Here is a 14054-nt window from a genome sequence, read left to right as displayed (position 1 = left end):
GTTTGGAGCGTGGACAATCCACAACTGAATACAAATTTGCGCATAAGCTGTGTGTGGATGGAAAACGAGCTTGAAGTCACTAATGAGGTCCATTGCAGTTGGCCAACTTGATGTTACTCTGAATCACCTTGTGTGCAATGCGCTGATGTGGCTCATGTAGCAGGAGTCGAGCAGCACCTGTGAAGCTGTAACCCAGTACAAGTCTCCACCTTCTGGATGGTGGGGGCCTGTGGCCAAGGTGCAAGATGGGCTGTAGTTAAGGTTCCTCCTTCTGGGGGAGTAGCAGCGTGTCCCTGAGTGGTGTTTCTGCGCCTCTGTAGTCCAACAGGCCTGCTTAAATCCTGTTATTCCTGTACATGGGTAAACGTGTTTTCCTTGGTTACTTGACAAGCTTTGTTTTTTCACCCATCGTCTCCAGCTCTTTATACTGTGAGTATGCCTGAGCCAGCATCTACTGCTTCTTGTGGGCATATATTTCACATGAATGTACCTGTGAAGAAGTGTCTGACACTTGAAATAGGTGATGCTGGTGTAATGATAGAGATCCCCAACAAAGATGTTCCTCCAAAAAAATCAATTACTTCCCAATCCCAATACCATCAATCCAATTGCCCCTTGAACGGTGCAGTTGAAGTTTATGGCATTCCAGGAAGCATCATTACAGAATCCCTACAGTGTGGAAACACGCGCTTAGGCCCAATAAGTCCACACCGACCCTCGGAGCATCCCACCCAGACTCATCGCCCTATAACCCACCAAATCTACACATCCCTAAACACTATGGGCAAATTAGCATGGCCAATCCACCTAGCTTGCACATCGTTGGACTGTGGGAGGAAACCCACGCAGACACGGGGAGAATGTGCAGACTCCACACAGAGTCGCCCGAGGGTAGAATCGAACCCGGGTCCCTGGCGCTGTGAGGCAGCAGTGCTAACCACTGAGCCGCCGTGCCACCTTTTGTCGGATGTCTGGGATCAGTCAGCCTGCCTAATTGCAACTTGCTAGTAGTTGGCACGTAGCTTCGATTGCTGTTGGATTTCACGTGCGTACAAGTTGCTGTTGTAATGATTGCTCCCTTGAACATGATTAAAGTCGCCATATTCTGGATCCTGGTTCCATGAGAAAGGTATTTAATGAAATAGGGCACCTATTTACTGTCATTTTAGAAAAGGGCAGAGGTGACACTGGCATGACCAGCTTTTTGACACTACTGTAGAGTTGGGCCATATGGCCCATCTGCTGTTATGTGGATAGCAGATCCTTGATAAATAACGTCAACTGCACTGTCACCTTGACTCCAGACCTTGTGCTGAAGTTTATAAAAGGAATTGTTTAAATGTCCCAGGAACTTGCCTCGCATCAATGTTAGATGGGATCACAGGATATTGGGTCGTATTGTCAAGCACAGCAATAAAGGGCAATTATTATGACAGTCAATCTTGTCTGCAGAACAAATGAGTTCTGCGTGTATCGCATGCCACCGTAAGGCATTTGACATGAACATTAAATGTAATATCACAATGTTGCATGTGGAAGTTTGATTGTTAGCTGCTAACATTGCCTCATGGTGATCTTATTCTGGCTTCCAGTGCATCACAAACAACCATAGGGTGCTTGGTTATAATAGTTCACTCGAGTTGCCTGACAACACGCTCAACTTTGCGAAGAAACATCCACTGATGGATGACCTCGTGCAGCCTGTTGGCTACCGGCCTCTACTCATCCAGAAAAACATCAACTACACACAGATCGTGGTGGACAGGGCAGTGGCTGCGAACGGGAATCAGTACACAACCCTCTTCCTTGGGACAGGTCAGTTGTGATTTTTAGCTTTGAAGGTCGACAGTGCTCCGTGTCAAACACTTGTGTTCAATGCTGCAGTCTGGGCTAAACCAAGTGTCAGGTGGTTATTTGCAAATTGAGTGGGACCGTAACAGAGTTCCTTGCCCACAGTGTCTGGCGCTTTGGACTGAAAAGATCCAGTTTGGTATGGCTGAAAGAATAGACATGCTGTGAAATTTTGTGTTTAACTGGTCAGTAGCAATGCAAGAAAACGAACTTTTCAAGGCAAAAATGAATTTTCTATAGACTGGGGAAGTGATCCTGATGGGTTGGTAAATCGCGGTAATTGTTGAGAGGCGTTGCAATGGAAAGGATGTGAATTTGTCTCCTTTTCTCAAATGCTATCTTGGGTCATGCGTGTTCTGCTTGGAGCTTTGTGTAAGTGTGTAACTAAATATGATGCGCTTGTGCCTGCAATACAAAACTGACAATTTTGAACAGATTTTCCAAGAATGGGAGGCTGTAGTGTTATGGAAATGTCACTGTAGTAAATCAGAGCTCCAGGCTGATGCGTTTGGGACATGGGTTCAAATCTCGTTATGCCAGATGGTGAAATTTGAACTGAAGGGAAACCAGGAATGTATTTCAGTTTTTGAAAAAATTGGCTGAATTAACAGAACTGTGTGGTAATGGTTTCATAAAAACCCGTGTGCCTCACTAAAGTCCTTGAGGGACAAAGCTCTGTTGTGCAGGCTAGAATAGACAAGAATGACTATCCAGATTTAGTCTGCTGTTTTACATGACACTACTAGCCCTGTCAATCAAGGGGGAGTTGGGACGGGCTACATATGCTTGCCCAGCTAATGATGCATGCATCCTGAAATTATGAATTATAAACAAAGCAGGGCTTTTTCAAATGCCTTTTTCGAAAAACAACTCTGCACGACGATGACACTGCTATTTGGTGACTAGCATTGTCTGTTGCCAATATTGCTGTCTGGGATAAAAGTAGCTGGGAAAGTGGAGTCACGCCAGGCATTTACAAAATGTGGCTTTGGGCATCATCTCTGATTTTTATGTGAGGTTGAAATGATTGTACCCACGAGGCAGGGATGGCAATAAGTCATCTCTCTGCCACCACCACCATCCCCATCTCCTGAACTCTCAATCAATTTTATTCGGGGTCAGACCTTGGCTTTGAACCCAAACTTGGGGATAGTAGCAAGCACAGCATTTGTTAAAGTAGTCCAGAAGACGTTGCTTTTTGGAAATTCAGGAATGCACATAATGGGCGTGGGGGCAAGTCAATACGACCTCTCAGAAATGAGATACGATGAGGGATAACGACACTAATTTTTGGGGTTTGAACTGTAAGTAGACACAGTCAGGACAAAACTTGGAGATTTTGGGTAAGGAGCGAGACACGATCAACTCTTTGTTTAATGCATTCGTGATGAAGGCACCATGGGCAAGTCAGTCCAGATTTGATGCACGCTTTAAGGCAACGGAGCGGTTTGCTGACTGACTGCACCGAGCAGTTAAAAGTCAGCAATTTTGCTGTGGGTCTGGGGTGACAGGAGGCAAAGTCAGGGTAGGAATCAAAGATGCCGTTTAATCTTGGACGCCAGTGAAGTAATCCAGCACTTTCAATACTCACGATCACTGATATCAACTTCATTTTTTAAATGTAATTCTTCAGCTAAAGCTCAAGTCCCTGCGGTCCTGGAAATGCTGTCTCAGTCTGAGGAGCTCAGTTGTCTGATTAACTGTCCGCAATTGTGGGATTTCCTATATTGCAGACAACTGAGAAATGATTGACTGAAGTGCTAATTAAATCAATGGCCTGCAATTAAGTCCAACCAGTGCAGGTCAGAACTGAAGAAGCTGCAGTGAATCGCAAGTCTGTGTATTGGGCCAGCAGGCATGCAATTTTGACAAGGAGAAGCTCGTGACTTGGACTGAATGCCTCCTTGAGTAATGCATGCTTGGAGTTGTAGGTGCTCCACGATCAACCTGTGGGTGAAGGCCACCCTCTCTGAAATAACGCTACCAAACTTAACTCGGTGTGACAAAAGGAAGCAACAGAGGATAATGTTAGGTACTGTGGTTCTTAGAGGTGTCTTGTTTAGAAGTTGTTTTTATTGACCAGTTGAATCTGTAACGCAGGCAACAGCGTCAGCTGGTACAGACAAAGTGTGCTACCTGGAAGGCATGATGCACCAAATTAAAAAGTTGTTCAAAGGCATCATACTGTAGTATACCTAACTGAAAAGTGATTAACATGGTTGTCAAGTCACTGAAAGAGTCATTCAAAAGCGTAGGAGATTTGTTTGGGAACAGAGGTTTTTGAGGAACACAATGGCTACAAAGCTTGTGTGTTTAACAAATGTAAATGGGTAAAACTACCAATGATTCACTGAGATCATTTTCAGGGGAGGAAATCTGATATAGTTAAATGGTGTAATGGACAGGTGACTGCAGATACAGCAATGTGCTAGATCCTTAATTGCTCCCTCCAAATTTCAATGGGCAGTGAATGGCGACCCAGCGACTCTGCACATCCATGAAGTGATACAGCCAAACCTTGAAAACAAGGTACATGCAATAGGAGACGTGGTACTGCACAGAAGTTTTGGGCAACATTGGTTTTTAGTCCTGCCTCAAATTATGGAAAAGACAGGATTTGGTGATGAATTTCTAGACTGTCACATCAGACATCTGAAGGTTGGGTTACTAGTAACATGTAACAGGTCAGAGAATGGTCGCATTCACGCCATGCCAACATTGCATAATTGCCAGTCACTAATCATTTGGGTCCGTCCACCAACAAAAGTGAACTTGCTCATTTCCCTTGGAATGTTTTTTGTCCAACAGTTGGCAGTGATCTTGCTGGTAAGATGGGGCCAAGTCTGCTGCCCTACAACCAGGAACGTGATCCATGGTGGTGAACAGGAGTATTTCTAAGGGTCAGGAATAATCCAGTATTCAGCTACAGCATTGTACGTTTGCTGGGACAGGGCACGTTGCACAGTAAAGAACACCATCCTGTGGTGTTTAGCCAGACAGATTTTTGTTCAGTTTCTGCGGTTGGGGTGAGTAGTGTCTCGTATAGTGGTTTTCCATTTCAGATAGTACTTTCACGCATGTGTTTGCTTCTTGATGAATAGGAACGGGATGGCTGCATAAGGCTGTGATGATTGGCTCCCACTTGCACATTATTGAAGAGCTCCAGCTATTTGTGGACCCTCAGCCGATTGAAACCTTGGCCATCTCCAAGAAGAAAGTAAGTCTGTCCCATCCAACAGATCACCAGGCTTCACTCTCGGCAGATGTTAAGCTCCCCCAAATAAGTCAATGACATAGGCATGTCCCGTGTCACTGCCCAGTTTGCTTTGCTGTCACTGCTGTGTTTGTCAGGATCACAGAATGTACGTTAGCCGACAACATTGCAGATAAGAGATGGAGAACAGTGTAGTGTGATGGACTTTAAGCCCACCGCTTGGTAAACTGGGCCATGGTATGTACTTTAGAAGAGAGTGGCAGAAGGTTCAGTGTTTCTGACGCACAGAGATAGAATAACTCTTGGTAGCTTGTATTCCTTGCGCTGTCATCCAAACTAATTGTTCAAATGTTTTTTTTCTAATGAAATGTGCTGTCTTAGATAAAATTGAATTTGACCAAGAGGACACATTGATCCCAAAGCTCTGCAGCTGATAACCTCCATCCTGTCATCAGTGAACTATAAGTTAACTGTAGTTTGAGGTCCTTTTGTTTTGTCGTTGCCTGGCGATGTTTACCCAGTGCCCCTTGAGCATCCCCAAAGTCAGTGATGGCCTTGGCTGTTGATGTTCAGAGTGCTACAGTTTTGCTTCTGTGTGCCTTAATGTTTCCCCATAGTCCTTGAATCTCCACTGTTAATTTTATCAACAATTGAGTTGGTGGAACTGTTGCGAGGAACTTTGAAATAGCCATAAGAGATGACTATTATATACAACACAGAAATAGACCGTTCAGTCCAACTCGTCCTTGTTGACCAGAAATCGTAAATAAATCTAGTCCCATGTGACAGCATTTGGCCCATATCCCTTTTAAACCCTTTCTATTCGGAGAGTCATCAAGATGCCTTTTAAATGTTGTAATCGTACCTGTCCCATCACTTCCTTGGGTAGGTCGGTCCATACACGCACTAATCTTTGTGGAAAATGTTGCTCCTTAAGTGCCTTTTATATATTTCCTCTTACCTTAAACCTCTGCCCTCTAGCTTTGGACCCCCTCATCCCAGGAAAAGACTTTGGCTATTCACCCTCTCTGTGCCCTTCATGATTTTATAAACCTCTATAATGTCACCTCTCAGCCTCCAATGCTCCAGGGAAAATAGCCCCAGCCTATTCAGCCTCTCAGGATGGCTGAAACCCTCCAACCCTGGCAACGTCCTCATAAATCTTTTCTGAAGCCTTAAAAGGTTCACGACATCCTTTGTAGAGCAGGGAGATCAGAATCACACGTGATTTCCCAAAGTGGCCTAACCCATGTACTGTACAACCTGCAGCATGACCTCCCAACTCCTCTCCTCAATGCCTTGACCCATAAAGGCCATTCTACCAATCACTGCCTTCACTATCCTATCTACCTGCAACTCTGCTTTCAAGGAACTATGGTCATGTACTCCAGGATGTCTTTGTTCAGCAACAGGACCTTACCATTAAGTGTATAAGTCCTGCCCTGACTGGCCTTTATAAAATGCACCAGTCCACATTTCTCTAAATTAAACTCCACCAGCTACTCCCGAGCCCATAGGCTCATCTGATAAAGATTCCAATGCACTGTGAGATAACGATCCTTGCTCTGTAGTACCCCGTCGGTTTTTGTGTCGTCTGCGAGCTCCGCCTCTGTACCCCTCTATGTTCATATCTAAATAACTTGTATAAAAAGACAAAAAGCAGTAGACCCTGCAAACTGCTTGTCATAGGCCTCCAGTCTGAAAAGCAAACCTCACCTACTACCTCTGTCTTCTACATTTGAGCCAGTTCTTGATCCAGCGAGCTAGTTCTCCCTCTATTCTGTGTGATCTAACTTTGCTTACCAATGTACCATGAGGAACATTGATGAATGCCTTCCATACAGATCACATCCATTGCTCTGCTGTCATCAATCCTCTTTGTCACTTCTTCCAAAAACTGAACCGAGTTCCTGAGACACGATTTTGCATGCACAAAGCCATGTTGACTATCCCTAATCAGTCCTTGCCTTTTCCAAACAGATGTGGATCCCCTCCAACAACTTGAGGAAGGCCAATTTTGACAGCATTAGGCAAGAAACTTAAAATGTTGATTTGGGGTGCACGTTTGCAGGTAAAAGGACGGCTAGAAAACGAGAAGCCTTCAAAAATGAGAGTCCAGAGACGGTATATTCCGGTTAGGGTGAAGGGAATGCTGCTTGACAAGAAATGTGGAGGTGCTGGTGTTGGACTGGGTGGTCAGAGTCCAAAATCACATGACACCAGGTTTTCATCTGACAGGTTTATTTGAAATGACAAGCTTTTGGAGTGCAGTATCTTTGTCAGGTGCAGTGAGAGGAGACTCACAGACAGAGTTTATAGGCAGAGAGATCAAAGGATCATACGAATAATGTGAGTGGAGTGAACAACCAGAAGACAGCTGGCTGCCTGCATCCTAATGAATCTGTAATCATGCGTACATTCCTGCATTCTAGAAATTGCCGAAGCAGGATATGGAGAACTGTTAGAAAGGAGATGCCAGTTATGATTGATTAAGATGCAAATTCCATAATGTTTGAAGTCACGGCGTTGACATAATTAAAGGTTTCATCAATGTCTGCCTGGCTTACCAAATTTCCAATAGGCAGAGAGGTAGGAATATACAGAACCTGACATCAGGTCAGACACTGAAATTGTAGGTGTCAGGACTAATCCAGAATCTGTTTGCGTGTTAACCTGAATCAGGCTGGCTTTATTCCAACAGCTGGAATTCATAAAATGCCACGGTGAATGTGACTACAAATTGTGTGTATCTTGACCAAAGTAGCATTTTTGTGCAAATAAAAAATATCTTGGATGAAATGATTCACTGCATAGGTTTATATAGGTGTGTGTGTGTGTGTGTGAGAGTGTGTGTGTAATCCAAAAGTGTACAAAGTAAGTAAGGTAGACAGTTTGTGCTTTCAAATAAACCCGTTTGGAATCTAAGTTGGTGTTGTGAGATGAATGATTAGAGAAATTGAGGTTTTGGTCAAGAAGGGTCAGGCCTATACAGCAGAAATGGAGTGATTCCCAATGTAGTGAAGATACTGCACAAATGCAGTATGGCATGGGGATTTTCACAGTGGGGGAAAAAGGTTATGATACCAAAGAGTGGTATTAAATTCTTCTACGTGTTTACATTGCCACAGAAACTCCTGTTTGCTGGATCTCGCAGTCAGGTTGTTCAGGTGCCATTTGCAGACTGTGAGAAATACCGAACCTGTGTGGATTGTATCCTGGCAAGGGATCCATATTGTGCCTGGACAAAGTGGGGATGCACAAGGGTTGATGAATCATCTGGGTAAGGATTCAGTCTTGAGTTCTAGTAGTGTTATTTATTTTTCTTGTGTTAATACAATTGGTATTTTTGACCCAAATGGTTACATACTGAATGTGGTCAGTTTAAAATGAACTGCATCTGGGACATGTAACATTTCAGAGATGTCTTTGGGCTGGTGATGGAAAATGCTTGGGAATCAGGTGAAAAAGCAGCCTACTTTGCACCAGTGTCCTAGGATTATGGGCTATACATAGCTGAAAGGTGTGTCCTAAGTGAATGTGTTTCAGTCATATAGCCTCTGTTGGTCTTGAAGCCGCCACCACCACCACCGCCGCGCCCCCCACACACCCACACACCCACCCACACACACCCTGGTTGACCTCAAGGAATGGAGTGGAGTTCATAAAGGTTCCCCATGTCAAGTTGGAGGATCGTAGCTACATTGGTGATCATTGAACTTCTCACTTGTTGAACTCATTTACCATTTGAGTCATTGACATAATTAAAGGATTTCTGTTAGAAGGAAGCTGTGGTTGGGGAGAAGTCATATGGCAAGATGTATGCTGCAGTATGACTGCTGGCAGTCCCTAATCTTTTGCTGAAAGGTATACAGAAGTACATTCTAATCAATTTAGTCACAGAGGCCATTCCAGCTGGTTGGCTGCAAAGCCTGGGACAGTGTGACCAAATAGGGAAATGACAGGTCTCTTGCTTCTGCAGAACAGAATGATGACTTCAGTTTGTGCTACTGTGTGTCAATCCATTTTGGTGAAGACTAATCTCCGGTGATTTATTTCTTTTTCCACAGATTTCTTGATGTGGAACAGGATGTTGACTTTGCCAATGTCAGGATGTGCCATGACACTCCAGGTAACAGGACTGAGTGATCTGGACAGTGGTGGTGGGTTTTTCCTGGTGTTGATGATTTAGGGGAGACGTGAACTTTATGTGACGTCTGTTCTCAACAGGCAAGCTGCAGTCAGTGAGTTCAGAAGCGGTCTGAGCAAACGGTGCTTTTTACATCTCCATACAAGTACATGGAGTTGTATGTGATGTGCCCTTACTCAGTTCCTCTTGCTCCACTACTAGCTTTTTTTGGTGTCACTGCCAACGCCTGGCATGCATGCTTTTGGCCAAAATGTTGCTTTTGGGAGAGCTATGCAACTCGTTTTACTGGCTCAAAATGAGGAGCTTCTGGTCTGGTGCAACTGCTCTGTATGCTGAAAAATTTGTGCTTCCATGAGTTGGTTCACTGTCAATGTGTATCAGTAATGCAGTTCATGCTATATTCTTGTCCATGGTGAATTCTTGGAACTCAGTGGACACTTTACATTGTTTGACGAGTATACCTTGTGCTCTGTCTGCTCTTGTTGCCGTCTTCCCTCTGTCTAAACATTATGTACGGAAATACAACAGGACTTGAGTGTGAAGTGCATGTAAGTATTGCTGGAGATGTAGTCATTCACAAAAATGGACTTCAGACTTCATCTGCTCTCAGACAGACATCGAGTGTGACACTGTACTGAATAAGAAGAGCTTGGGCCCTCTGGTTTTCCTAGACAGCATGAATTACCTGCTCAATAACTGTGTCGGTCATCTGCTAATTAGCATTCTGTAGTTTGACAATTATTACCTGGAGTTGTGTATCAGTTGTAAGAAATGGTTGCATGGCCCAGAGATTGTGCAAACCATTTGACTAAATCTGTTTGCATCCATTTAATGACTTTCTGACCATTGTTGGTGTGCCCTAAGGTGAGGTTGATTGCTATTTTTCTGATTATGCCCTCGTAGGTGTCCTGAAGATCAAGAACTTGACTGTTGTAGCTGGCACCACCATCCTCCTGCCATGCCAACTCATCTCCAACCTGGCTGTGCCCAAGTGGAAATTCCAACAGCAAGATTTGGGTCAAATACCTCATGGCAACTATGAAGTTCAGTCTAAATCTTTGATAATATCAGATGTACAGTTACAACAGAGTGGCATTTACTTGTGTTTCTCTGATGAGAAACATGAGCCCCTTCTGGTGGGAAAATACTTGCTGAATGTTGTTTCCAATCCTGCCATGGCACTGGAAAGCAGAGTGGCAGTGAACAATCTTGGATTGGTCTGGCTCTGTGCGTTTGTCTTGGGAGTGGTCTGCATCTGCTTGCTGGGAGTAGTTATCTATCTGAACCGAAAGCTCAAGGCGCGGCTGGAAAAAACAGAGGCGACAAAGGAAGTAGACTGTGTTAATGCTTACCCCACTGACTGCATCCTGTCAAAAGAGGTGCCCAAGGGTACAAAGTTCATTCCCAGCCAGACATCAAGCTCCGATGAGAAGCTGTGGGAGTCACCTTCGTATTATTACTCCGACGGCTCCCTGAAAATTGTACCTGGCCATGCCTTGTGCCCGAACGGTAGCTCGCCATCTCACAATGGCACTGCTAATGGTATTCCTGGGCAGCCCCTGCCCACGGCTGTTCAGTCTCCCACCCGACTCAACCTGGCCAACATCCGTGGCGCAAACACGAACGGCTACATTCGGCTGCAGCTTGGAGAAGATGCAGCGGACCCGTTCTCTGAAGAGTTACGGAAGAAGCTGAAACAGCGCCAAATGTTGCCCGATGCGAACCCGGAGGAGTCCTCGGTGTGAGTGATGGTTGGCTCTCCACGTGGCATAAGGCTACCTCACCTTTTGTGTAAATAGGACAAACGAGAAACACACACTGAATTATAAACTCAATGGAGACTATGTATATATTCCACAAGATACCACACCTGCTTTTAAAAGATGAAGATTTCAAATTCCGAACTTCACAAATTCCCAAAACCTAATGCAGCTAACTTATCACATAATGTCTATATACACTGTACAGACCATGTTTATCACCAGACTTGGTGTAAAACTGTGAACGGGATGAGAGGCTCCCAACGGATGGTCTGTTTCCTGCCTTGTGGTGATTGCTGTGATTCGCGGTGGCTGCTGCATTGCCGTGTAAGTTAAGTTTCTTGATTTGCTGAGTTTTTGTGAACCGGTCAAGTTGCAGAAGTGAAGACATATATTCGATACTCTTCAGTAAAGCAAAGTACGAAGACCAAGTTGTGGTCCTGCCCTTGAGCTCTTGGGTCAGGACTGGCTGAGATGGAGGAATCCTGAAGGAACTGAAAGTGGTGAGCTTTGAGGTTCAGAGCAGTGGTTGTTAGCAATACGATGCAGTCATGCTGCGGGTAGAAATCAGTGCATCTGGAGTTGTCTTCAGCTCATGTTGGCAGGTGCAACTTTTTTTTGCGGGGGGCGGGGGTGCGGTTGGCAGTTGTGGGGTGGTATTTGCAATGTATGAATTACTGTTGTCCGGGCTGCTCGGTGATTTTGTTGCAGCGGAAGCCAGTCTCTGTACCCGCATCGTGTACACATTTAACAGATCTGAGTTGGTCTGACACACTACCGCCACCTTTTTCTGCTTCCACTCGTGTTCTGATTGAATCCTGGAACAGTACATTGCTGTTCTCCTGATCAGTATCTCCAATGTGAGCGACCGCAATGGTAATCTCCATCCATGTCATCTTGTGTGACAGTGGATGGTACAGTGTTTGCTTGTGCTGTGTTCGTTGTCTAATCTGCTCATTCTTTTCTCTCAGTTGAATGCAAGAGTGGACCAGAAGTTGCTGCAGTGAAGCCAACGGAAGATTCTTGGTGTCAAAGTTCCAAGATCACAGCTTGCGTTGCTGATACAAACGGTGTTATGTTGCACCCCACAAGAAGCCTATTGGCTCTGGTTTTGGAATGAACTGTGCAATCTGTCGGGCATGTATTCTCTGATCGTGACTGTTTCTTGTTGATGTGTACTGCTGGGTGATCTGCTCAAATTGTCCAGATCACCTGCTCCTGATGGTTATCATTGGTGACGAGAATAACTAGTTTGTACCCATGGCTCAATGATAGAAGTATGAGTGTGACCTTTGGGTTCAGGCCGCAGAGTCGTGTCTCAGTTTCATGTTAGAGTCGGCGTGGTTTCTGTGTAAAGTGTGCTATGAGTTTTGGGAAGGAATCCATCAGTAAGTTTGTATGGTTTCTGTACACATATGTGTACAGGATATAACAAGATCAAATGTGTTTTCAAAGCACACATTTGATGGACATTGAAACCTTGGCACTCGGGTTTCAGTGCAAGATTAGTGTTTGTTAAAACGTGACTAAGACATGGAGTTTTAATTGGCCGTGTATAGAATGGGATAGCTGAGCAGCATAATTCAGTGTTTGATGATGCCTGCTTGTTTGTTGAGTGGACAGTGCAGGAATGTGTTGAAGATATCAGCCAAGTGATGCTCTTGAAGTGATTCCGTAGTTTATGGGATGTATATGAAATCAAGGTGAGGATTGTCGGACATGTCTTGTTATCTCTGAATAAGGCTATAGCTGTGAACACGAGTGAGGCAGTGTTTCATACACTGATCAGACTGATGTCTGCGAAAAACCTGGAATGTAGTTGAAGGAGGAGTGAGTTTAGTGCAGACTGGGCACAAAACAGCTGATCGCTTTGACCAGAAATATTGTTTGAATATGTGTACGTTGCAGAGATGTTGAGTAAGTTGGTAGGTGGAAGAGGAATTCAGTCAAGACCTCTGAATTAGGCTCACTGAAGGATTGCTGCGCAGAATAGGGAGGTGAACAACTGAATTAGTCCTATGCGCTTGTTTACTTGTCCAGCAGGGAAGGAAGCATGAGGAAAAGGTTGATTTGTTGTCCACAGAGTGCAGGATGTGTTGGCACCGAAAGGTGTTCAGTTGTTTTGCAGTTGGTATTCTACTCTAAAATGTAACTTATTGAACTCAGCATGTAATTTAAGTATTGTACAGTCTGAAATATTTAAAATATTTTTATATCAATCAATTTCAAAAGGATTAAAGTTAAGTGAAACACAGGCTGTTTACAATTTCTGTGTGTTCCATTTTGGTTCTTTAGAAGTGAACATTTGTTTCGAACAAATAGGAAATAGACTGCTAATTTGATTGGCACAGAATTCACTCATCTGTTGAGCCCACTAAGCTCCAGGGACAAGGATGGTGCCTTGAAATATCGGATGGTCCTGCAGCATGTCATGTGCTCTTTGTTGACTGACATGAATTGCTGTCTTCAGTGGACACAGAAGACCCAATAGCAATATTTGGAGGAAGAGGTGAGTTTATGTGGTGTCCTCATTAACACCAATTCTTCAATCGACGAAGACTGGAAAACTCAACATGTCACCAGTTTAACGGAATGGAGTCAACAGAAACAATTATGGGTGTGAAAACATACTGCTGCCAATGGTAATGTTCCACCATGAGCTCGAGTTCCTGGCATCACATCAGTGCTGTCCTCAAGCGAGGATGTCAGGTCCAGGTGGAGCAGCAGGGAGCATGTTGCTGTGAGAAGGTGAAATGCGAAGTAAATGAGGAATTGAGTCATCGTTTTCTCTCCTGTCCTTTTGACCACGAGCGTAAGACAAGAGCTCAGTTCTGTATGCTGTGTTTGAGAAACCTGGCAGGGAGTTGAGGATTGGCTTGTAGCCAGCATGGCCTGCTGGTTTATGTCACAGGAGATCAAGGGGTGCTGAGGGAGGATGGATAGATTCAGTACACAAACAGTACCTTAAAAGGTCAGTGTTGTGTTTGGAGCCAGAAAATGGTGGTGTTACATGGTTAGAGAGAAGACCGATCATGCTGCTGTAACTGTGCACTTTTTTTCAAGGGGAGGGGGGAGAGAGAGA

The 14054-nt window shown here is 44.4% G+C and overlaps 1 protein-coding gene across 7 annotated transcripts in view; it reads left to right on the top strand.

Annotated features, from left to right (window-relative positions):
• sema4c (sema domain, immunoglobulin domain (Ig), transmembrane domain (TM) and short cytoplasmic domain, (semaphorin) 4C) overlaps positions 1-13226 on the top strand; it is a 106111-nt gene extending 92885 nt beyond the window's left edge. For all 7 annotated transcript variants that reach the window (XM_048618441.1, XM_048618442.1, XM_048618439.1 and 4 more), the window contains 6 exons: positions 1593-1815; positions 4953-5068; positions 8194-8345; positions 9133-9194; positions 10116-11299; positions 11944-13226. In XM_048618441.1, coding sequence (XP_048474398.1) covers positions 1593-1815; positions 4953-5068; positions 8194-8345; positions 9133-9194; positions 10116-10957 — 1395 coding nt within the window. In that variant the 3' untranslated portion in view covers positions 10958-11299; positions 11944-13226. The remainder of the gene's footprint in view (positions 1-1592; positions 1816-4952; positions 5069-8193; positions 8346-9132; positions 9195-10115; positions 11300-11943) is intronic.
• Positions 13227-14054: the final 828 nt, after the last annotated feature.

The sequence above is a fragment of the Rhincodon typus genome, chromosome 40 (assembly GCF_021869965.1).
Source record: "Rhincodon typus isolate 14 chromosome 40, sRhiTyp1.1, whole genome shotgun sequence".
NCBI classification, from domain to species: domain Eukaryota; kingdom Metazoa; phylum Chordata; class Chondrichthyes; order Orectolobiformes; family Rhincodontidae; genus Rhincodon; species Rhincodon typus.
The sequence above is the reverse complement of the archived record's forward strand: the minus strand, read 5'-3'. Positions and strand labels throughout refer to the sequence as shown.